General features: G+C 41.2%; 1 protein-coding gene across 5 annotated transcripts in view; it reads right to left on the bottom strand.

Annotated features, from left to right (window-relative positions):
• Positions 1-26,464, bottom strand: part of SH3RF3 (SH3 domain containing ring finger 3) — a 334,223-nt gene that overhangs the window by 6,782 nt on the left and 300,977 nt on the right. For 2 of the 5 annotated variants that reach the window (XM_053307321.1, XM_053307322.1), the window contains one exon: positions 3,501-3,838. In XM_053307321.1, the coding sequence (XP_053163296.1) occupies positions 3,501-3,838 (338 nt within the window). Of the gene's footprint in view, positions 1-3,500; positions 3,839-10,932; positions 13,343-14,307; positions 15,516-26,464 lie in introns of those variants that run through there. The other 3 variants (XR_008319086.1, XM_053307323.1, XM_053307324.1) reach the window with 3 other exon arrangements.

The raw sequence follows: 26,464 nt of genomic DNA, 5'->3' as shown, positions 1-26,464 counted from the left end.
TGCTGCATAAACTATGCTGCATGACAATATGAAGTATGAAATCGGTAGCTCTTGATTTCATGCATCATCTGAATTCGTTGATCTGATTCACCACCTCCGCTTTATGGATACAATAATTTGTTCTGCTTTGCAGATGAAATACAATAGAATGTAAAGAAGCAAAATTATGGAGTGCAGAGATGCAGAAGTTCCTGTACTACCCGGCTAGGGATGTGCAGAGATATGGAAGTTAATTCATAAATCAATTAGGAAACCTTGCCTGCTGAGTATAATTAAAGTTATTTTAATTAGAGGTTATTATCAGAGTTAAGACTCTGAAAGTTAAAATGCCTAAAAATCAGAATAAAATTCGGTGTCTGAATCACTAACACAGTCCCTTTAAAAATGAGAGCTTCCACAGCCCCTTTAACAAGGAGGAGAGCAGGTCCATACATGCTCTTCCTCCCACCCACTGCCATTTCTGTAATCTCGGTGCTCCTCCTGGATATCTTCGAGCACCAGCAGGTGTCTCCCAGCTGCCCCTGTGCATGACGCCAGCACACACATGGCCTCCATGCATGGTGGCCATGTGTATGCTGGCGTCACACGCAGAGGCACTGGGAGATGTCTGCTGGTGTGCGAAGATATCCGGGAGGAGCACTGAGATTACAGAAGTGGCGGCGAGTGGGATGAGGAGCATGTATGGACCTGCTCCCCTCCTTGTTAAAGGGTGTAAGCCCACTTTTTTAAAGGGACTGTGCCAGCAATCTGGATGCCGAATCACATTTCAGCAGTAGATGTGAAATGTAACTTCACACGTGTAACTTTTTTTTAAAAAAAGATACTCCTCAGCAATTTGGTGGCTTAAGGAGCATAAATAGTGATGAAATGAAATTCTAGACAAGTGCTCAAATGTAGTTGCTCAGATGATTCCAGGACTACGTATTATCCTTCTGAATTTGTGGAGATAATTAATATTCCTCATTTATAGGCATAAAGAACCATATGATCAGTTAAGAAATGTAGATAAAGCAGAGATATGGAAGTTAATTCATAAATCAATTAGGAAACCTTGCCTGCTGAGTCTAATTAAGGTTATTTTAATTAGAGGTTATTATCAGACTTAAGACTCTGAAAGTTAAAATGCCTAAAAATCAGAATAAAATTCTTAACTACTGCATAGCACAGCAATTAGCATTATCTGCAGTGTTTTAATGGATCCATCTATATAAATCCAAGTGCAGCTCATTGTAATATTATCAAGCAATGTACATAGAGGAGGCCTTCTGACTCCAAACATAGCCCATTTCATAACTTTACAATTCTGCTTTCAGTTAACTTTCATTTTCAGGGCTACAAATGCACTTTATATTATGTCCGTGTCCTGTGGACATCTGATGTGTATTTGGCTGGGGCGCAGGAACGAACCTCTCTGTGGTCATTACGTAATTCCCTTCTGAGGGAGGCACACTTTGTTTATCTTCTGGCAGTGTTTCACCGCCAGGTTCCTATTCTGCTAGGCTTTTAACATCTCTGTTGTATGACTATGTAAGTGCTAAGTGCTATCTTTTTGCCCTGAAATTACTGATGGTGTTTTTACTGATGATGCTATTTATCACATTATCTGCTATGATGATGTTTTTATGTACTATATCTGTTGCTCTTTTATTGTTTTTTAAAATATGTAGTATTTTAGTGGTTTTACTGTATTTTATCTGTTTGCTATTAGCAGCCTTGAGCATTTTATATAAAATGGAAGGGCAGGATATCTCTCTGTCTCTTGATATAGATATAAATAAAAGTATTTGGTTTAAAAAACATCAGTTTTCTACTTTTGAAAAATATGACGGGAGAGGTAGTTCTCCACAAATCCACTCATCAGCAACCAAGACCTTGTGCCCTCTGACAAGCAGTATGTCCTGCCAAACAAGGTCCTGCCACTGGAGTTCTCAGCAAATTGAAGGGATCAGCAGGGTAGGACTAGAAGACCTCTAAGGTCCTTCCAACTCTAATATCTTATTATTCTTTCAGAAATAGTAGAAGACTTTCAAACTGTTTGGAAATTATCTTGCTGGGGTCCCCTTCACATTCTCCAACCCAGGGCACAAATGAAAGAAGACGCTGCCTCTCTCTTGGATCCTCTGGGTGGACTCAGCAGAAGGGAAAGAATTGGTGGCAACCACAAAAAGACTGGCTAGGATGCTGAGCCAACATTTATCGACCCCCGGGGAATAGGCCTCCAGGCTTTGAAGTTTGGGGATACTCCTATTGGCCTGTCTTAGGAGTAACCATACAGAGCAATCTTTCAAAGAAATCTGCAAGGTCCCCCACCCCCGCCCACTTGTCTAAACACTCCTATTTTAAACATTTGTGACCAGAAGAAAAAGAGAATTCACTTTTATATTGCTTGTTTGCCTGGTGGCAATTTTAACTTTCCTTAGGTGATTGTCTGTTTACATACCCAATACATGGTTTGGGGTTTTTTTTGTTTGGGTTTTTTTTTTTTTGGCATGGTGTCTGAGCTTCCAGTTCACAGTATTAGTTATTACATGTAAGCTCTGCTTCTCCTCAGAATAGCTGACATATGCGGGCCAGGAGGCTTCTCATCTAGACAGTTTTCAGGGTCAGACCTGTTTAGTTTCAGCAGCAGAACTTACATTATATGCCTTCAGATCATTCTCTGGATCGTGTGGCTTTATATAGTAACACCACAATACAGCTGCCATGTTAGCACTGCTGCTGCTTGGAGACAGATGACAGGGTACTTGTTGAGAGGGTGTGGGAAAGCCCTCTAGAACAAAATTAGAAGTAGGCCCCAGAATGCCAAGGGTAGCAGTGGACGTGCCAGAGACTGGACAAACAGGCTGTCTGCTGCCCATCAAGGGTTCAGCCAGGAGATATACTTGGCAGAAGTGCGAGTCCTCCTGTTTTGAACAAAGGAGCAGAATGACCAGGGTCTAATTTGTATCAGGGTTGCATGTATTTTAATGCCAGGGCTTAATCCTGGAATGTATGGAAGTGCTCTTGATGAGGTTCAGTGCATTTCCCTTTTCACTGAGTCTGTAGGGACAGTCTCTGCACCTCTAGGATTAGGGGAATGACTTTCAGGTAAGAGGTACTGTTTCTTGACAGATATGAGGGCCCTGAATCATTTTTGTAGAGATTAAGCACCAAGAATGGAGTTTCTGATGATGCTTGAGAGCTGGACTGGTCATAAGCTTGTGACTTGTAATGAAGCTGTTGGAAGTGACTGTAGCTGTTCTGTTTTGCTGAAAGTTAATGGGAAGAATGAGAAGGGAGTTTGGAACCTTGTGCAGGAATCTCCAACATCCAACAGCATTTGGGGTTATGAAGAGAGAGAGAGAGAGAGAAAGATACTCTAGCAGACCCAATTGACATGATAAACTGGCCTTCCAGTTAAAACAAGTCTTGCATTGCAATCAAAATATTACATTTTTCAAATTTTCATATGTTGGTTAGCTAAAAATATATGCAAGTACAAATATGTAAGTGTGGCATACCTTTCTCGAGACAATGGCTTGGGTTCTGGACGGATGGCAGCCATTGAAGGTGGTGGCTGCCTTATAGGAGAAGGAATAGAAAAATTCAAATCCAAGGATCCTGTTTTTCTGTGCAGAGGTTCCATCTCCATCGTTCCTTGCATTTCACTTTCAATCGGGCATGAGCCTGCCCTTCCATGGCTGGAGAGCGAAGAGAGTTCAGGCCCCACTGCACCCTGCAGCATACCCTCCATCAACACCAGGGGGTCATGGGTTGGGGACATCGATGGAGGAGACCGGGATTTCTTTTTTGCTGATGCGCCTGCTAGAAGTTTCAACAGTCCACTTTTCTTTTCTTTCTGCACATAAATGAAACAAAACATAAAAAGTGAGATGTTTTAATTACAAGATTTAAATGAATGCCACTCGTTTTGTATATCCTTCAAGATCAAAGGTAGATGTTTAGATGTGGAATAATGCTAAGCCCAAGCAAGAGGCAGGCTTCTGTCAATATATATTCTATTAAAGCAGCACAGGAAGGTTTTATTTAGGTAGCAGAGTAAACAAGAAATAATATGTATCATTTGCAAATCATTTTTGCTAAGACAGCTAGATCATTATGTATTGTAAAGGTGATGCACAGTGGAGCTTCTATTGAACTGCTACCAAAACAAACATGAATGACTCATCCCGAAAAAGGAAAGTCAACCTAAACAGCTGGAATTTGAAAAGGCAATACAATATGAGTCTACTCGTGGGGGAAACAAAGCACTATTTTATAATTCTACACTGGTAATTGAATGTTCGACATCCGTATGACAACTAAGTTGCATGTGGTTTACGATTGCTGCTTCTCTCTTCATTTTGATTGCTGATTCTTTGTGCTTCCTTCTTTTTGGCTGATCTGATTAAATCCCAGTGTAAAGGACACCAGAACAAACAATCAGCATTCGAATGATGCTCTCTCATCACTTCTTTTAAGTTGTAGCTAGGCCAAGCTTTACATAATTACAACTTATTTATTATAGAAACCTTGGCTACTTCTATAGAAGCACAGTAGAAATCAGGGTGGGAGTAGTGTCTATGGAGTGTGTTGTTTGGACATGGGAGGGAAACCTATAACATAGCTATGAAATTCCTGCTCAGCTATGAAACTCACTGGGAGACTTTTGGCAACTCATTTCCTACCTCCCAGATTTATTGTGAAGCTAATATACATTGCCCTGAGCTTCTGGGGAGGAAAAAAAATGGTATACACATTATGCAAAACTGCAGATATATGATTATATTACACAATAATTAATTCTGCTTCTAATATCTGGCTTTTAGAAGCATATATATATATATATATATATATATATATATATATATATATATATATATATCCTTACTTATGTACTTATGACAATTGTATATGGGGGTTCAATTCCCATCCAGGTGGCTGAAAGACCATCTGCTTAGCTTCAGCAATTCCATGATTTGACTCAGTATAAGGCAGCATCCTATTATGTAGGATTTGGACTGGTTTTTGATGGCCAAGGATAGGCTATTCATTTATCATTTATCAAAACGTTCTTATATACCACCGTCTCCAAACACTCTAGGCGGTGAACAACAATACCAATACAAACTAATGAAATTTATTATTATTATTGTTTACACAGTCAGACAGGTGTTATTGACTGGTTTGTTTTATCCAGACATCGAGTCCTTCCCAAGGACCTGGGATGGCTGAATTTTATTGTCAATTTTCTTGCTGTTGTAATATTATTATTATTTTACACAGTCAGACAGGTGTTATTGACCGGTTTGTTTTATCCAGACATCGAGTCCTTACCAAGGACCTGGGATGGCTGAATTTTATTGTCAGTGTTGTTGCTGTTGTTATAGATATCGTTGCAGAATATAGGCTGTTCCCAGTAAAGCTGCTTTTTGTAATTGGCTGATGGTGATTTCTGTGGCCCCTATGGTGTTGAGGTGCTCTTCAAGTTGTTTTGGAACTCCACCCAGGGCGCCAATTACCACTGGGATCATTTTGGTCTTTTTCACCACAGCCTTTCAATTTCAATTTGTAGATCTTTGTATTTGGTGATTTTTTCGATTTCTTTTTCTTCTATTCTGCTATCCCCTGGTATTGCTATGTCGATTATTTTGACTTGTTTTTCTTTCTTCTCGACTACAGTTATATCTGGTGTATTGTGTGGCAGATGTTTGTCTGTTTGTAGTCGGAAGTCCCATAATATTTTTACATCTTCATTTTCTACCACTTTTTCAATTTTATGGTCCCACCAATTTTTGGCTACAGGTAGCTTGTATTTTTTGCAGATGTTCCAGTGTATCATCCCTGCTACTTTGTCATGCCGTTGTTTGTAGTCAGTCTGTGCGATCTTTTTACAACAGCTGATTAGGTGGTCCACGGTTTCATCTGCTTCTTTACAAAGGTGGCACTTGCTGTTTGTTGTTGGTTTTTTGACTTTTGCTCTTATTGCATTTGTTCTTAGTGCCTGTTCTTGTGCAGCCAGTATTAAAACCTCTGTTTCTTTCTTTAAGTTGCCATTCTAAGAATGGAAGACCATTGCCAGGTCTTGGTGATGTCTGATTTTCCACTTATATTGTGCAAATATTGACCATGCAGGGGCTTCTTTTTCCATTTTTCTGCTCGGTTCTTGATTGTTCTTTCTTGTAGGCCTGCTTTGTTTCATTGGTGTTGAATAGTTTCTCGTTCTTGACCATTTTAAGTGCATCTTCTTCACTGTCCTTGATATATTCTTCAAGGCCTCTCTCCTCCTCCTCTACTGTTTGATGGACTTGCAGCATTCCTCTTCCAACTGAGCTGCGAGGGAGGTAGAGCCTATCTACATCACTGCGGGGGTGCAGAGCATGATTGATGGTTATGATTTTCCTGGTCTTACGATCTAGCGTCTCTAGCTCTGCCTGGGTCCAGTCTATTATTCCTGCGGTGTATCTGATAACAGGTATAGCCCAGGTGTTTATGGCTTGTATGGTGTTCCCGCCATTGAGTTTGGACTTGAGGATTTTTTAAACTCTCCTGATGTATTCACTTCCAATTTTTCTTTTAACTTCAGCGTGTGCGATGTTATCAGCCTGGAGAATGCTCAAGTATTTGTAATGTTCTTTCTCTTCCAGGTTCTTGATCTTGCTTCCATTGGGCAGTTCTATTCCTTCTGTTTTTCTTATTTTCCCTCTGTTCATTATTAATGCAGCACACTTGTCTAGTCCAAACTCCATTGCTATATCGCTACTGAATATACGGACAGTGTTTAGCAGTGATTCGATTTCTGACTGGGACTTTCCATACAACTTCAGATCGTCCATGTACAGCAGATGGTTGATTTGACTTGATGTTTTAGATGTTTGGTATCCGAGGCCTGTTTTGTTTAGTATTTGTGAAAGTGGGGTCATGGTGATTACAAACAGAGGGGATAGTGAGTCCCCTTGGAAAATGCCTCTTCTAATGCTAACCTGTCCAAGTGTCTCACCATTGATTGTTAACCATGTATTCCACATGCTCAAGGCTTTTTTAATATATATCTGAATGTTTTTGCTGACACCAGTTGTTTCTAAACATTTTAGTATCCATGTGTGAGGCAATGAATCGAAGGCTTTGTTGTAATCAATCCATGCAACACTTAGATTGGTTTTTCTTCTCTTGCAATTTTTTAAAATCATTTTGTCAATCAGCAGCTGGTCTTTTGTGCCTCTGGTGTTCGGGCAATTTCCTTTCTGTTCAACAGGAAGCTCTTTGTTAGTTAATAAGTGTTGCATCACTTCATCTGCTATTATTTCTGTTACTAATTTGAACATGGTTGGCAGGCAGGTTATCGGTCTATATTTACTTGGAACTGCACCTTTTGCTGGGTCTTTCATTATGAGATGAGTTTTCCCAGTTGTTAGCCATTGTTCAATATCACCTCCTTGCAAAATGTGATTGAACTGTTTTGATAGTTGTTTATGAAGGCTTGTTAGGTGTTTAAGCCAAAAGCCATGCAATTCATCGTCGCCTGGAGCAGTCAAATTTTTAATTTTCTTTGCTCTTTCACTTATGAATTTTGGTGTTATTATTAGATCTTGCATTTGTTGGTTACATTTTTTGACCTCTTTCACCCAGCCTGCTTTTTTATTATAATCTATTGGATTGTCCCATAATTTCCCCCAGAATTGCACTGTTTCTTCTTTATTTGGTGTTTCTATGTTTCTTGTCGTTTCTCCTTCTATGCTTTGGTAGAAACGTCTCTGATTCGACTGGAATTGGAGATTCTGTCTGTGTTTTGTAGTTCTGGCTTCATATCTGCTAATCTTCTTTGACACTGCTGTTATTTGCTGCTTTATTATTTCCAGGACTTCTCTAATTCTCCTTGAATCTAGGTGGTATTTTTGGATCAGTTTTCATTCTTCAGCTTCTTGTCTTTCATATCTTTCAATTTACTAGCATCTGATCTAAGCCTGGAGATTTTATTTTCTAATCTAATCTTCCATTTAGGTGATGTACTACTTTCTTTTTTGACAGGGCCACTGATCTTATATCCGAGTTCTTGTTTTGTTATTGTTGCTGCACTGTACATCAGTTGGTTTGTTTCTTGCAAATATTGGTTGTTATTTCTGCAAGTGCAGCATTGACATCTTTTAATGTCTGAGCAAGGTTTTTTTTTGGCAACTGTTTTTAGAGCTGGAAGTCGAACCCTGGTGGTTGTTTGGTTCATGTGTTCAGTTTTTTTTTTGCTTTAGTTATTGTTGCTTTTCTGTTAAACGGCATTTGGGTTTTTGAGGTGAAGGCAAAGGGAAGGTTGCCTGGTTTTGATTTTGAAACAGTTCAGCAACAGTGGCATCTTCTATTTCCAATACCTCCTCCACCTGCGTAATATTATTATTGCTATTATTATTATTATTATTATTATTATTATTATTAAAGGGCAAACGCCAGGCGAAACAGGTGGGTCTTGAGAAGGGCCTTAAAAGCAGCCAGGGAGGGGGCTGAACGAATCTTGGGGGTAGGAAGAGTGTTCCAAAGAAGTAAACTGATATGACAGTTTTAAATACTTGTAAGGGTTTTATGTTTTGTTCAGATTCTTTTCCATTAAAAAACCTCGGGGTATAGGAGACTGAAAAAACACATACCAAACATAATACAACACAGAACAATAGAACATACAGTTGAATATTATAATTGCATTTCTTATTCCAGTATTGATTAAATAATGCCCAGACCACAAACTTATCTAGTTGGCATACTTCCCTAGCCCTTACATATTTTATCACTTTTGTCCTTTCAACTACTTGCCAGATTTTAAGCTTAGGAACAGCAGCCTTCTTCCGATTTGCTGCCAAATAAATCCTAGCATCACACACACACAAAAGAATATATGCAAAGTCACATATTTCAACATTTCAGTTGACAAAGAAGTATAGTTAAGAGGTCTAATGGTAATTCATAATCAGTAATATCTTGAGTAAGTCAAATTATTGCTTCCCAGTATATTTGTACTGTCAAGCATCACTACCAGATGTGGATAAAATCTACGGGGGAAATATCGCATCTGCAATAGTTAACTTAGTCAGTTTATATATACAGATAACAGTTTGAAAGGTGTTGAATGCCACTAATAGAATTCTTATATTTTTTTTTCTTTCAAATTTGCATAAATTAATTTCAAGGGTACATTAAGCCAATTCAATTTCAATACATTTTGTGATATTGATAGCTCAGATCTCCCTCCTGCTTTCTTTGAGATTGCTGAATTTCATCTTGATTTAAGACCTGTGAAATAACTGGGGTTTGACTCTGGTGTGTGCGTATGCATGTATCAAGGGGGCATTTACACAGTGCTCTGCATTGTCCAAGAGTACTGAGTAAATATGTCTATACAAATGTTTATCCTAGTTCTGCACCATTCAGCTTTAATGTTCTTTTAAAAACATGTTGTTAGTCATCATGAACCCTTGAGATGGGGCACCTTGAAAATAAATTATATCTGTGCATGGACTTCCACTTGCCAGGAATTAGATTCAACTTTAGCACCAGCACCAATTTCCATTTGCACTTAGAAACAAGTCCTCCCTAGGCAGTCCCTTTGCCTTGTGGGTTTCAAATTTAAATATGTAAGTGTGGCTTTCACTGGGAAAAGTTATAATGTTTTGATACTCTGACAAAAGCAATAGCCGCATACTTGGCATACGGTTGAGGGAGCCACTTCAAACGGCAAATGCTTCTTTGGGTTTACTGCACAACAGCATGTTGAAAAAGAGTACCGATGAAGAAAAACATTCTTAGTTGGAAGAAGAAAAATTTTCTTTAAGAATTCTTTTTTGTTCCAAATCTATAATTACATGGTCACATTATGATAGGAAAAGTCACTATATAGCTGAGCTTTCCCCCCCTGAGAATATCTGGGTTTTCAAACCAATTTTATAGGCAAAAGTGAAGGAAAACAAAGGCACTTTACTACAGCACTGGTGGTAAGCCCCCCCGCCCCCCGGCCAGGATATCACAAATTCCTAGTTTAACCAACCCAAGAAAGAACAAGGCTAGAAAATGAAGAGAGGGGAAAAAGCCAGGCAGGGTGATAGTAGGGGGAGCAGAAATGTGGAAAGAGCACATCAACTCTATCCCTAAAGCATGTGGGGCTTTAGTCCATGATCTGGAAGAATGCTCCTCAACACAGCATTGCCAGCTACCGAGCAGAACCTTCCCAAGCCACTCACCCTCCCTAAACATCTGCCATACATGAAGCCCAGAAAATGCAGTGTTTCTGCATAGCTGCAGTGCTTCTTCTGGCAACACGGTTGAAGTGAGATGGTGATGGTTCAACAACTGTCAGTTATGACCTGCAGGACCATAGCAGTCCATTCCATGGATGGGAACTATTTGACCTATGATTAATTGCAACAGCACTTCAGGAACAGAGTGTCTGAGGCTTGCAGCTCCTGGCCAGGGACAGTGGGAATAGCTTTTTGCAGCCACAGCGATACAGTGCCCTACAATGCTGTGTACTGTTGTAGTTCGGACTCTCAGTCTTCATAAATGTCAGTGAAATGATGCCAAAAAGAGACGGAAGGTCACCTGTAGTAGTTACACTATCCTTTCCTTATCCCTCATGTCTTCCACTCATAGTGCCACTGTTGAGTAATCCTGGGTGTCCGCTGCTGTGGTAAAACATTCTTGTGAATGGGCCCCCACATAACCAGGTTAAATCGCATTATGAACAATGATTAATGACAAACCTCCATACTGCAATTTGACCAGAATAAGATATTTTTGCAAGAAAAGGATTTCTGTAGGAGAATGAAAGGGAAAATATACAACATGTGACTTCCCTTTTCCATAAATAATTGTGTGAAGCCACCCCAAGAAAACGGTGTGGCATCTACACCCACTTCCTTATTCATCAAAACATTTGCAGTAAAAAGGCATGACAAAAGTTCTGAAGATGTTGAAAGAGATTTTTTAATAGAATAATGATACAGATCAATTCAGAGTGATAAAAACTTCCAGTCTTTTTAAGTGTACATCCCTACAGAATTCTTTCATCCCACGTTTGGTTTTCAAACTAGCACGGCATGTTTTCAAAAGATTGAGCTCAGCCATGTAATCAATGTGTACGTTAATTAGGCGATCTGTGTGAAATATTGCACAGTTTTGAAAGGCTGGATGATATATGAGCATCCAATAAATTCTGAAGTGTGCCCGGCTACTTGATATTTCTGAAGAATCTAATGAAACAGATGACTTGAAATATTTTTTGAAAACTTATAAGGAAATAAGTAAAGATTTATTTGAAACATTGGGGAAAACCACCCTCACAAATCTACTGCAACATTGCATCGATAAACAAGGTTTTCTAGTTAATAGAAATGAAATGAGCACTAAATTGGTTAGATTATTGACCAGTGCTCTCATGTTCTGGCATTCTATATATGCAAGAAAATGGTTTATTGGCTAGTATGATTTAAACGCCCACACATAGAAAGGAAAAGTTAGCTAATGTGCTGAATATTCTGGAAAGTGAATAAAAGATTCAATGATGAAATGCAGCTTGCAGCTTGATAATACTTTAACATTACACTTATAAGCTTAGCTCAATTTCCTGGCTTTCACCAAAGTGGATTTTATTTTGGAAGCAAAACAGATAAAATTACTTTAACTTTGCATTCTTTAACCTCATTAAACAGCAGACATTTGATATGTATAACTTACAGAAAAAATAAACATCTGAAATGAACATCTAGATTTTTGTAGGTGGTCTTTGTTTCATGTGTTTTTGTTTTTTTAAAAAAACTTCTCACTTGGCTAATGCAGTTGTAGTAACCATTTTTCTCAGACTCCGCACATGATTAAAGATGCAATTCTGTGCATACTTATTTGACAGCAGGTCTTGCTGAACTCAGTGAGTCCATTTATAAAATCTAAATATAAACCTCAAAACCTAATTACAGACTGAAAAAAGAATCAGCATGACTCATATGAGACTTATTTCCGAGTAAACCTGTGTAGGATTGGATCGCTTTATCCTTGGAAATCAGCACAAAATTCCTGCCAGTGATTAGCACCCTCAACTGTGTAATAATGAACATGAACTGTGCCCACCTTTGCTTTACAAAACAATGTTTTGTGAGCTCTTATCGAAATTTAGAAGTAGCTCATCTACTTGAAGGTATGAACATCTCAAAGATCCAAGAATGGCAGAATTCTTGGATCTATGCAATCAGCCACTTATGAACTCTTGTCCATCCTAGTTAATTAGAACAGTGAAGCCAGGACCTCCTGCCTGGACAGCAGAGGCAATACGTGCCTCTTTAAGAGGAGCACATGTGCTATCAGTTTTGAAAGTATTACCTGTACAACCCTTACTGGAGAAACCATCTTTGGATCACTCTATAGCACTAATTACTATCCTTGTAGTAATTACCATCTAATTTCTAACATTCTGTTCTCGAGCAAGGTGGCATCACAGTTTAATAATCTGCTGATATTATTGTTGTTGGCTTATATTTTGTTTTGTTGCTTTTTTGTTGTGTAATCTGCTACATTTTAAAATTGTGTTTTTTATAGATTGGTTTATTAGCCACTTTGTTTTTAATGTGAGAAAAGTGAGATAAAAATATTTTAAGATAAAATAAACAAACTGAAGTATATATGAAGAATAAGACCACAATTTGTCATGGCTACTACCATTTTCTAGGAGTTTGGGGGATGTTTCATGTGTTATACAGGAACAGGATCTGCCATAACGTATATATACTCATCAAAAAGCCACAGCCAATCCTGATTCTTGGACAACTGTATCTGTACAATACATGTATTTTCAACCTTGTTTGCAACATTCACAATTCAGATTTTTAAGTGTATACCTAAACAATGTAATGTAGTGAATGTAATGAACAGAGAAGTGTGAGCTCAATCATGGTTCCCATTTACAACTGCAAATTTCCATTAGTAGTTTGAATAAGCCAAGGGCTGCTCAGTTCACCAGCCCCTTCCTGCATCGTTTCTTCCCATCCAGTCTTCTCTAGCGAGTTGGAAAATAGGAGGACAAAAGGGACACACTCATATGCTGCTTAGATCCTGTCTACATGGGTCTTTTGACCCTCAAGATCCTCTCATGGTGTGGGTAGTGGTGGGTGGGACTGAGTTCCAATTCCACTGGCATCTTGGGGCTTTCTCTACTACACTACCTGTTTTTCCCTATGGGAGAAGTCAGGAGGGTGATGGGGACTGAACTTTCATCCTGACATGTTGCCTCTCAGGATGCTTAGAAATGTGAACACATTTTGCAGATTAAGAAAATCAACCTTAATCAGCATGGGAGTAGAATAAGCACTGAGGTCCATGAAGAATGATGGGAAGTCTGTAAAACAAAGACATCACCTTTGAAAAATCTCCTATGCATAGACATGCAGTTTGACATACGTATAAGCATCAGGCAGTAGCAATGGACCACACTTTCCCAAAGCATGTGCACCCTAAGTCATAATTAACACACAAAGTTAGGAGTGCTTAAACATAGAGGCTGAGATCCAGACTAATAGGACAAGGGTGCTATGTGGCACAGAGTGTTTCTGGAGAAAGGGGAGGTTGTCAACCCCCATCCCCCATGTGCGCATTGGTGCTGCATTAGTCAAACATCAATGCTCACCAGTGCTTCTCATATATGTACAAGCAGTAAAGTACATGTGTGTGCAATTGCCACATATGAATATCTACATTTAGGTTATATCCTAAAACCCTCAGAAGTGCTTTTCATGTAGAAATTCTGTAATGTGTAAAATGGCCCAGTGGCGGACCGGGACCGCAGGTGGCCTGTGTGCGGCCGCTGCCGCGGCCCCACTGACTCTGCCCCGGCATCTGATGTCAGACGCTGCGGCTAGCCACGCCCCCGTGTCTGACATCAGGCGCGGGGGCGTGGTCTGGCTGAACGAAGCCTTGAGGCTCCGTTCGGCCGGGAGTTTCCCTTTAACTGCCGAAGGGGCCGCGCAGCCCCTTCGGCAGTTAAATGAAGGCTGGCAGTGCTTTTGCAACGCAGCCCAGGAGCAGATCTTCCCTGCAGGGAAGAGCCACTCCTGGGCTGCGTTGCAAAAGCACCGCCAGTCTTTTAGCTCCTGAAGGGGCCGCACAGCCTCTTCAGGAGCTAGTTAGGCTGGCGCTGCATTTGCAGCGCGCAGCCAGGAGCGACTATTCCCTGCCGCTCCTGGCTGGTGCTGCAAACGCAGCGCCAGCCTTAGTTTAGTTCCCGAAGGGGCCGCGCAGCCCCCGCTCAGGAGCTAAACTAGCCTCCCACCCCCTTTCCTCCACACCCAGCAGGCCCATCGAGGTCAGTGCCCGTGCGCCTGCCCAGTCTCCCTCCTCCCCAGACAGCCCAATGGATAATTTGGCCGTACAGGGCCCCCTCTCTCTCCTGCCTCTCCTGGGAGTTGCTCCCAGCTCCCCGATGGCTTCTCCCAATGGCTGAGTGCCCCGCTCCTGCTCTCTCTGCCTGGAGTTGCACGGCGCCTTCTCCCACCCCACCCGATCGGTCCCCCTGGCTCGGCTCAAAGTCCGTCTTTCCCTCATCCAGGCCCTTTCTTCGGCTCCCTGAATACGTCCCCGCCTCTGACATCAGACGCGGGGGGGGGGGGCGTGTCGGGGCCACTCTCGCGGCTCCTGATTGGTCGGCGGCCCGGGTTCTTTGAACCCATTGGCCCAATGGTGGCTCCGCCCCTGAAATGGCCTTTAAATTAATGTAAACTCCATCTTCAAATATTTTCCCTTCATATTTTTAAAGTTTCACTTTAAATGCTAAAGTGCATGGCACAGAACCACTTCAGATGACACTGGGAACATTCCACTGTGGTCACTTGGGAAGAACCCTCTGATAACATTGAAGAAAATTTGCTTTCTGGGGATAGCTTGGCAGTAAATTCAAAATGGCATCTGGATCTCCAGCATCTAAAGCATTTCTGAACATCAAAAGTGTTTCAGGAAAGTCGTTTTTTGAATCTTGTCAAATTACATTTGTAAATGAGCTAGAGCCAACAAAGGGGAAAATCTGCTGTATAGCATCTGAAGTATACTATGTTTTGACAGCTGTGGTTCATACGTTTGGCTGGGTTAATTGCCAGCCTGAGAAATATTCATCAGTTGATTGCCAGTTTTTTGTCCTTATGTTCTAACACTTTTTTTAGAAGTTGGGAAGATGCTAAGCATGAGTTTACTACTCTAGATAAACATTTTTTGATCAGAAGCCTCCATGACTGTGAAACAAATGAGACAAAAGAAATGTACAGCTCACAGTCAAATCCACACCCCAGGTAATACCAAGTAATACCAGTTGTCTGAATTTACAGCAGAGAATTTCAGCCTATCTGGACTGTTGATCCATACAGCTGGAAGACAGTGGACGCATTGGAGAAGGCAGGAAGATGTGTGCTTACAGGTGCATTCAGTCTCTCTGCTTGAGGAACTTGATGTTTGAGAGCCAACTGGTATGCATTTTGTTATTAAGAAGAGCTGTTTGTAGCTCTGTCATTAAAGGGCTTGTCTAGCTAAAAAACAAAAATATGAAAACGTCTCAGTTAAAGAAATGTAGACACATCTAAGGCCTAATGCAATAGCAATGGTATATTTTATTTGTCATCATAGTAATAGATACTGAGATGTGCAAAACTGCCCTAAATATTCTTACTCAGAAGTATCACTGAATTCAATGGAATTTAATCGCTAGTAAGTTGCTGACATCCAGAGTAAGTTTCTCACAAGTAGTACTCGGGAATTATTCTAAAAGGATTACTCTAAAGTACTACTTAATTTCTATAGGACTTCAACTGATTGAAGTCCTTCAATCTTCCTCCACATTCCTCTTTCTGGCATCTTCTTAGCTATAAAGGTGTACCCTTCTGGTAGTTTAGAGGGGAACTGGGTTAACATCTGGTGCAAATTCAACCTGCACTCGTGTTCTACCATTGCTGCTCTCCAGTTGTCTACACTACAGGCTGAAGGATCAATTTAGTGTAGGCCATTGTTCCCAGCCTTGGATCCCCAGACGTTGGACTACAACTCTCATCATCCCTAGCCATTGTGGCTGGGGATGATGGGAGTTGTAGTCCAATAACATTGGGAACTTAAGGTTTGGAACTCCTAGTGTAGACCATAAAGAATAAATGGCTAGAGTCAGACTTCAAGCCCCCGCCCCCAGAAAGCTTTTCACTATGCTTTCTTTAACCTATGCATTCCTTGTCTATGGTACTAAACAGAAACATGGAAAGCTGCCCCCAGATGTGTTCCAAGAGAGACTTTATTTATGTATGAATTTTTTATCAGCATCCAAAATTAAAAATGAGCAAAACAGGCTAAAAGCAATAAGAACAATAAAATGTGGTGCAAAAACAAGACAGAGCTAGCAACAGAACCACCATCACACCAGCATAACAGGCTATCTAATGGAGCAGCTCCTTTCATACATACCTGCCTGTGCATTAAGATTGACTGGAGGGGGTCTTATCCATGTTCCCCCAGTATTAGAACCGCATTCAGTTAACATGCGAGAGGGCCTGCTCAGTGGCTGTGCCCAGTTGTGGAATTGCTTCCCCAAGAAAGGTCTGTTTTGGGTTTTGGTCTTGTATTGATGTTTTTAATAGGTAGATATATGAACACATGCACAAACAAGCAAATAAATAAAGGCTAAAATCAGCTTGAACCCAATTCAAAACAGGAAACAGAAAATGCCCTCAAAAATAGCCTTGTGAAAAACCATCAGAGAGGGAGCTGGGTAGACTTCCCTGGAAAGTGCCTTCCACAGTGCGGATAGATACCACCACAGTGAAGGTCTGGCTCTGTACCCTCATCTGTGGGAAAGGAGGGATGCAAAGAAAAGCCTCCTGACCTTCACAAACTTAAAGGATTGAGGAGGATCTATTAGAAGTAAGAATTCTAAAACATTGCTTTTAGCACCGCAGTAACCTCTTCTGACCACTAGAGGCATAATAAGATGCTAATACTAGGTCTGTCTTGGTCAGTTAGAATTGTTCAGTTGTTGTTGTTTGGGTATGTTCAATCTCTCTCTCTCAGTAAGTGATGATTTAGTTTCTTAATAAACCTTTATTTGTTTATTTGAACTCAACCTAGTGTATCTGGGTAATCTCTTGGGCTAAACTTCTTTTCCACAAGAGCATACTCTGCTGTGTGAGGATTTTAATGTTTCTCCTCACACCCCTCAACAGGCTCTTGTCTACTTATTATTATTGGCTTACATTATGAGAAAAATTACTCAAAAGTATTCCCACTTAATCTTTTCAGTTTCAATGGGATTACTTTGAGTAATTTCCCTTATGTCATAAATAAATAAATAAATAAATAAATCTCAATTCATTTTGCTTTGCAACAAAAATGTTCTCAAAGTGGTTTACATAGAAAAAAAGATTTTTTATTTTATTTATATACCACCTGACTCCAAAGGCTCTAGGCGGCTCACAAAAATTAACCCCATAAAAACTAATTATTAAACAATTAAAAAAATTTGAACATTCAAAGATTACAGCAATTTTAAAAAGTAAACAGCAATTAAAAATTTAAAACATGCAGAGAGTATTAAAAGCCTGGCCAAAAAAAAGTGTCTTAATGGCTCTTTTAAAGGCTGGTAAATAAATTAAGCCACAAATGTCTATAGGAAGCGCATTCCAAAGCCCAGGAGTGACTATAGAGAAGGCCCATTCCTGAGTCACTGCCAGATGAGCTGGAGGTATATGGAGATGGACCTCTCTTGATTACCTTAATGTGCGGTGGGGATTATGCAGAAGAAGGTGCTCTCCCAGGTAACCTAAGCTATTTAGGGCTTTAAAGGTAATTACCAGCACTTTGTATTTTGCTGGGAAACCTATTGGCAGCCAATGCAGTTGCTTTAAAACAGGCACAAAATATGGTCTCTCCGAAAAACACAAGAGACTAATCTAGCCGCTGCATTTTGAACCAAATGAAGTTTCCGAACTACATACAAAGGCAGCCCCACATAGAGTGCATTGCAGTAGTCAAGCTTAGCGGTTACCAGAGAGTGCACCACAGTTCTGAGATCATTGTTTTTAAGGAACAGATGCAGCTGTCGTATTAACCGAAGTTGATAGAAAGCACTCCTGGCCATAGGCTCAACCTGAGAAACCAGAGTGAGATCTGGGTCCAGAACCACTCCCAAGCTACATACCTGTTCCTTTGGGGGAGTGCAATTCCATTCATAAAAGGAAGATCTATCACATCCCTCGAAGTATGACCCCTTACCATGAGTAACCTCTGTCTTGCTTGGATTCAGCTTCAATTTACTATCCCTCATCCAGTCCATTACTGCCTGTAGGCAGAAATTTAGGGGGGGCTATGCTATTTCCTGATGATGATGTCATGGAGAAATAGATTTGGGTGTCATCAGACTATTGATAACATCCTGCTCCAAATCTCCTGATGATCTCACGCAGCTGTTTCATATAGATGTTAAAAAGCATCAGAGATAGGATGGAGCCCTGAGGGGCACCCTACAATAGCTCTCGTTTCAGAGAGCAACTATCTCTGAGCGATACCATCTGGAATCTACCTGAGAGATAGGAATGGAACCACTGCAGAGCAGTGCCACCTATTCCAAAATCCCCCAAGCAATCCAGAAGGATACCATGGTTGATCGTATCAAAACAGCAGAAAGGTTAAAAAAAACCCATTCTGGACATTCCTTCTGTCCTTTCCTTGGTAGAGATCATCCCTCAGGCCGACCAAGGCTGTGTCCACCCCATAGTCCACGCTAACGCCAGTTTGAAATGGCTCTAGATAGTCAGTATCATCCCAAACTGCCTGGAGTTGATCAGCCACCCCCCTTTCAATTACCTTGCCCACCCAAGGGAGGTTGGAGACTAGCCTATAATTATACATCACTGAGGGATCTAGGGAAGACTTCTTAAACAAAGATGTCACAATTGCCTCCTTCAAAAATGGAGGCATCCTGCCCTCCCTCAGCAAGGCATTTATGATGTCAACTAGGCCATCTCTAACAACATCCCTGCTAGATGTGATACACCATGTTGGGCATGGATCCAGAATAATATAAGAAAACGATCCTATTCAGGGTTTTATAGCTTTGCCTTTCCCATTCTGGCTTGAAGGTGTGCATTCAGGAAGCCTCTTTCAATAGAGGCTGATCCAGCAAGGAACATCACTGAAATTTTCTTTTGTCTCATATTCAGTGAGTACTAAACAGTTACCAGGGGTGGGGGGGTGGGGAGGCTCTTTTAGACAAACCAGGCTCCTAATGAATCACTTGATAATTCTTCTGGAGCAGGGAAGACGTGAGCCATGTGCACTGGATACAGCCCCATATGTGCATTGAAAGGAAATTGAAGTTTAGCAGTACATGAATTATATTTGAGATTTTATCACTGCAATGTAAAACTTGGCAGAGCTATGTTTCTATAGTTAGAACAAATTAGAAATGAGGAGAACCAGTGTGTGCAGCTGTGAGCTATTTGGTTATACTTATTATATTATCTTCTGGATTTAAAATCTGTACCAGTCCCCACAAAAAGGCAAGACTCTCAAGCACTTCATATGTACTAAGTTGAAATAAAACATCCAACTTGATTTTAGGTCAGACATAGGCCACTTCCTTACAACAATAAAGTGTTGGATATTCGAAACTCGTGTTCAAGTTCCAAGAGTGATCTACTCGCTGTGCACACGGCTGCTGCAGAGTTCCACGCTGATTCTTAGCATTATCTTACCCTCTGTACACATGCTAAGCAGGGACCCCGTACAATTTTTGCAGTGCCACCAGCAGGCCAGCTCTTCAGTTCTGAGTAGAATCCGCCCTTTCCCGCAGTTACTACAGAAGTGGTAACGAAAAAGGAGGGGTGTGTGTTTCTTCTCAGAATGGAAGGGCTAGCCAGCAGATGACACTGAGAAAATCGCAGAAGGTCCCTGCTCAGCGTGTGCCCAGAGGCTGAGATCATGCTAGGAAGTAGCATGGGATCCCGTAGAAGCATGTGTACAGGGAGCAAGATGGTGCTTCGAACTCAGGCAAAAGTTTTGAGTATCTCACACTTCATTGTTCTATGGAAGCAGTCATGCTTAATGATTGATTTTATCCCGATTACCACAAATGCGTACTGACTGAGAGCACAATATGAATTTTGTGTTTGCAGAATACATTGAGAATATATGATAGGCACTTATCTTATTCTTATCTTTCACAATTCTGCTTAATATGTTACATGAGAATGGGAATTTGGACATATTGTATTTTTCACAGAGCTGGCCATTTTTAAATGTTTCGAAAAAGAAATCTGTCTTCTTCCTAGGAGCTATGTGCAGACAAAAGCACTTTTTCTTTTTGAACAAGCTTAAACAAGAAGTAGTTGAAATACAGATGTTAATACTTAGTCAACCTTGTCTGAAGGATGAGGTTTTTTTATGCACAGCCTACGGTTACAAGTGATCATATTAATATTCTGATTCAAACCAATTTAAGTGAGCAATTTGAAGTTTTATTTTTAAAAAACACCCTCTCTGATGAAACAGGAAGACAATTCATTTTTCTTCAACAGAAATGTTCAAGAAAAGTTTGTATCCAGAATACATCTACACACAATGCTATATAGTGTTGTTGTTTTTTTAAAAAATATGATAGTATGGAATTTGCAATCATATATATTTTGGGAAGCAAATTCTTCAGTTTTCACAACCAAAACTATTAGAATATGGAAGCATGGAAAACTATACCCAAGCCCCATCTGGAGTGGTGGACCGTAGGGATGTGCGAACCGGTTCAAATTCTAACCAGTTCGAATTCGAACCAGAGTGATTCGAAGGTTCGAATTCGAACCGAACCAGCCATCAGGTTCGAGCTGCAGGTCTGAATTCGAACCAAACCAGGGGGTGGTTTGATTCGAACTGGTTTGAACCAGTTTGGACATCCAAAAATTGGTAGGATGGTAGCTGGCACCCAGGGGTACCTGCCACCCAAACCCCAAAGCAATCGGACACTCGTACGATTTTTTTATGAATTTTTGAAAATTATTTTTATTTTTTTCCTCATAGAATATAATGGGACTCCAACCAGCCCATTATTCCTTATTGTGGATGCCAACAACCATGCAAACCCTGAACCAATCAGACACCCCTATGATTTTTTATGAATATTTGAAATATTTTCAATTATTTTTCTCATAGAGTATAATGGGACCAGAACCAGTCCATATCCCCTATTGTGGAGCACCTAGGGGCACAAAAGTGGGGTGGGTGATAGACAGACAGAGGTGCCTACCACCCACAAAACCCCAAGGCAATTGGACACTCCTCTGATTACTGGTGAATTGTTAAAGTATTTTTGAATTCCTCATAGGGACTAATGAGGATTGCAGCAAATGTATAGCTTCACGTCGGGGGGAAAGGGGTGTTGTAGAGCGGAGTGTGGTGGGTCGTAGGGTGGGCAAGGAAGCTATCAGAATTATTTGAAAGGAATTGGGCAAAGGGCTGATTTTTAAGTGATTTTTGAAGTTTACGTGTCTTTAAGGTTTTTCTCCATAAAGAAGCATGGAGGTGTCCGCAAATGTATAGCTTCACATTGGGGGCAAAGGGGTGGACTAGAGCAGAGTGTGGTGGGTGGTAGTGCCCAAGGGGGGCCAGGAAGCGATCAGAATTATTTGAAAGGAATTGGGCAAAGAGCTGATTTTTAAGTGATTTTTGAAGTTTATATGTCTTTAAGGTTAGCAATGAGAGTGGATTCATGGTTTGTCATTGAAAATCTTATATGCTACCAAAGAATCTACACTCAGAACACTTCAGAAACAACAAAACCCAGTACCCCATGGGTTAGCAACCCATGGGGGTGGTCGGCACCCTCTTTGCACTAGACCACCACTCACTCTGGGACACCCCAGCACCCCACAAGTGGCTTTAAGGTTTTTCTCCATAGGGAAGAATGGAGGTTTCAGCAGCCCCATAACTGCACTTGGGGGGGCTGGGGGGGCCCAGAGCGAGGGTGCCAACCACCTCCATGGGTTGCTAAAATAGAAATAATTTTCAAAAATTCATAAAAAATCGTACGAGTGTCCGATTGCTTTGGGGTTTGGGTGGCAGGTACCCCTGGGTGCCAGCTACCATTCTACCAATTTTAGGGTGTCTGAACCAGTTCGAACCAGTTCGAATTCGAATTCCGTCTACAAACATACAGACATCTGCCACACAATACACCAGATATAACTGTAGTCGAGAAGAAAGAAAAACAAGTCAAAATAATCGACATAGCAATACCAGGGGATAGCAGAATAGAAGAAAAAGAAATAGAAAAAAATAACAAAATACAAAGTTCTACAAATTGAAATTGAAAGGCTGTGGCAGAAGAAGACCAAAATAATCGCAGTGGTAATTGGCGTCCTAGGTGCAATTCCAAAACAACTTGAAGAGCACCTCAACACTATAAGGGCCTCAGAAATCACCACCAGGCAATTACAAAAAGCAACATTACTGGGAACACCCTATATTCTGCGACAATATCTATAATAATAGCAGCAACAACATTGATAATAAAATTCAGTCATCCCAGGTCCTTGGGAAGGACTCAATGTCTGGCTAAAACAAACCAGTCAATAACGCCTGTCTGACTGTGTAAATAGCAATAGTAGTAGTAGTAGTAGTAGTAATAATAATAATAATAATAATAATAATAAATAAGATGGTACAACATAATTTCTGAATAGGGCTATGGAAATCAAATCTTGTAAGCCCCTTCAGTAACGATCAACACTTTGAACAACACTTTACTGTTCACTGAGAACAGATGATTATTTCAGATAGTTTTTTTTCAAATAGTTTGGGGTAAATTCTGCTATTAGAAAACAATAAAGACACACTGTAGCTTATGGTAAATTAATGAACTGCTCCAAGAAGCAACAACTTATTCATCACTTTAACAGTCACTGTGCCTGATGTTTTGGAGAAGTTTAATCAACATTCTCATCAAAAGCCAAACCAGTAGATTTTTCAGAAAGAATAATGAAGTGCTTAAACTACCCAGTGTGATTTACTTTATCAGATTAAGCTGTTGGAACCACATCCGTTCATTAAAATTAGTTATCTGGGGTGGCAACCATTAGCGAAATTATGACAGTCATATGAATAATTGGTTGATATGAAACCATAAACTAGTTTATAATTATCTTATCAGGCAATATTTAACCTAGCTGATGAGAAAACCTCAACTGATGACATTAACAAATACTATGCATTGGCTCAGATAAATTTTATAACTAGGATTTCCCACCCTATTCCTTCAGAGAATGGGAAGAAATTCAGTATGCTTAAATGACAGCATTGGTTTTATATGTGTTTGTATGTAGCTCCGGATAATCACTGATGCACACAATTAATAGGTTATTAGATGAAATAAATGTTGGGGTTTGTGATTATTTCGCAAAGTGCCAAAAGAAGTTACCCACTCTAGTTACAGAGTAGAGTGCAGAATCTAGTTGTTGTAGTTATTTAAAAAACTTGCATGGAGATTGTTGTACAATCTAAACCAAATAGGTTTATCGGTGAAGTACATTTGAGATAGGAAAGGCCTAGTCCTATCTATCAGCTCCATAATGGATAGGTAGAGAGAGCGAGAGATGTTTCCATCTTCTCTCTAGAAGCAAAGGAAGAGGACTGACTCACTACAGGATGTACCCAAGGAGTCAAGGCAGGGGTCATAGAGTAGAGGCAAGCAGGGTCAGGTAAGGAGACCCTCACTAACTACCTCTACTCCCAATGCCCCTAGTGGTCATTAGGATAGTTGGTGCAAAAGGTCGATGCACTGGAACTCTATCTCCAACAAGAAACTGATGCAATTTCTACTCTAGAAATGATGCCACTGACACATGGTTATAAATTTCATTCTACCTCTTCTATGTCTTGGTACTATTGGTAGGAGTGACCCTGTCTCTGGTAAATGGGTTGTTTCAATGCTTCCTCTTAGACTAGGCAAATATTATTTAGCAGTAGTAATCATTTTTATAACAGAGTGAAATAGGACATTTTGAACAATGGGATTAGTCTTCTTCTCAACAGTGCTGAACATCTCCAACTTCACTGGCATTTTTCCTTCCCAGAGTATCTCCTAAATTTCTCTTTTTGGTCCTGCTTCTTCTGCTAATCCTCCCTTATATCATCCTGTTAAATTGTCCTGCATAGACAATTGGCCCATTGCTCCTACTTGAGACTTCTCATTTATTGTCACACTTTTAACTTCAGGCAATGCTCTCATAGTTTAGCTCCTCTCTTCTGCTTTCTAGAGTGTTCCATTATTGCTTTGCTTGTGTCAACATTCTAGCATTCTGTAGAAAATCAGTTTGCCTTCAAAACTGGCCTGGTCCAGCTTTGCTCCTATTCCAGGTAGGGATGTCACTAGGTTTTAGAATTGGAAGGCAGGGGTAATGAACTCCCCCAGTTTGGAAATGCTGGGACAACCATAAGTTGGGCCGAACTCTCCTCTGAAACTGAACTTAGCTCACAATTAGTTCAGCTCAGCACAACAGTTCCCAGCCTTTCTGACTACTGGTTTCCCTCATCACCTCTTTTCCAAACTTACCTTAAAAAAGGAGATAATGTAAAACTGGCATCAGGGAAGGCTGGAGGCAGTGGAAGATTTAGGTTTCAATTGTGTCCCCAGCAACACAGTGGAGATTCCAAACATGCTAAAAAGTCTCAATTGCAGCTGGGAATGCTGGGTTGTGTTATTTTCATTCCTTCTGGCCCAATGAACAGTCAGGAATCCCACTGTTCTCAGTGGTTATGGAAGGCTTCTGAATATGCTTGGAAGCCTCCATCATATTACTGGGAACAAAATGAGAACTTAAAACTGGGCCCTCCACTGTCCCTTGATTCTAATTTCTGCCTCCCCTCACAAGACAAGTTTGGGAAGTGGGAGAGAAGAGGGAAACTGTAGTCAGGAAGGTATAGGACGGAAGAAGGTGGATGGGGAACTCCTGAATGAATGTGATCTTTCCAGTTTTCAGATGACTCTTAGGAAAAGCCTGAACTGCTTATGAGAATTACCATATTTTTTGGACCATAAGACGCACTTCCCCCCCAAAAAAAGTGGGGGGGAAATGAGGGTGCGTCTTATGGTCCGAATGCTGTCGCCCGCCCGCCCGGATTAGGGGCCGAATCAGCCCAAGCTACTGCCGCCGCGGCCGCCGACCGCCCAGATTAGGGGCTGAATCGGCCCAAGCTACTGCCGCCGCCGACCGCCCTCCCAGCTGCCCGAGTCCTCACCACCTTCAGGGACCCGCAATTGGAGAAGGAGAGAGGAGCTCGCAAACAGAGCTCCTCTCTCTGCAAAGCCTCGGCCCGAACTGGCGCTTTGGGTGCAAAGGACGCCTGGGAGTTCCGACGCTCTTCGGAACTCCCAGGCGTCCTTTGCGCCCAAAGCGCCAGTTCGGGCCGAGGCTTTGTAGAGAGAGGAGCTCTGTTTGCAAGCTCCTCTCTCCTTCTCCAATTGCGGGTCCCTGAAGTGGTGAGGACTCGGGCAGCTAGGAGGGCGGGCGGGCGGTCGGCGGCGGCGGCAGTAGCTTGGGCCGATTCGGCCCCTAATCCGGGCGGTCGGCGGCCGCGGCGGCAGTATCTTGGGCTGATTCGGCCCCTAATCCAGGCGGGTGGGCGGGCGGCGGCAGTATCTTGGGCCGATTCGGCCCCTAATCCGGGGGTGCGTCTTATGGTCAGGTGCGTCTTATGGTCTGAAAAATACGGTATCTGAAAAGGCTTGGAAAGACCAAATCCATTTGGAATCAAGGCAGGTAAGTTTTGCCCACCTCTAATCCCAACCCTGTTTATCTTGTGCCTCTGCTCTACTTTTCACTAAGGCAGGTTTCTTACCTGCAGCCGTAATTCTTTTAGTGTGCACTGCTTTCACACCATTTGATATGTGCCTGCACAGAACCACATTTTGAAACTTTATAGAACTTTACCTTATAAATAAAATTTTGTGGGAACCCCACCCCTCCTAAGGGGTGCTCCACCTCTTCTCTTCAGTCTGAGCAACCGCCATAAACCCAGTGTTAAGTCATGACAGGCTGCTGCAGTGGAGAAGGGTAGGATGTGTGGATGCATGGAAGACCACTTGATGAATTAAAGTTACATGTAAGAAACCTGCTTTCTTCTTCATAATCTCTGTGGATATCCACTATTGGGATCATACCAAATACCATTTTACCTGGATGGAAGGTGCAGCCTATGCAGATATAGACTCGAGGAAGGCAGCTTCAAAGGAAGCGTGAGATCTGGCTCATAGGTCCAGAGTGTAGTGTCTGATGCATGTAGAGGGAGATGCCCAGGTTGCTTCTTTACATACTGCATCCAACAGTATCCCTCTACAGAAAACCATGTGTGTAGCTGTTGTCAGAGCTGAATGAACTCCAATGGGATCAGGCAAAGGTGGCTTTGCCAACTGCTATGATATGTGGATAGCATCAGTAATTTAAGTGGATAGACT

Source organism: Hemicordylus capensis, chromosome 3 (genome assembly GCF_027244095.1).
Source record: "Hemicordylus capensis ecotype Gifberg chromosome 3, rHemCap1.1.pri, whole genome shotgun sequence".
Lineage (NCBI taxonomy): Eukaryota > Metazoa > Chordata > Lepidosauria > Squamata > Cordylidae > Hemicordylus > Hemicordylus capensis.
Note: the sequence above shows the minus strand (reverse complement) of the source record. Positions and strands in the feature narration are given on the sequence as shown.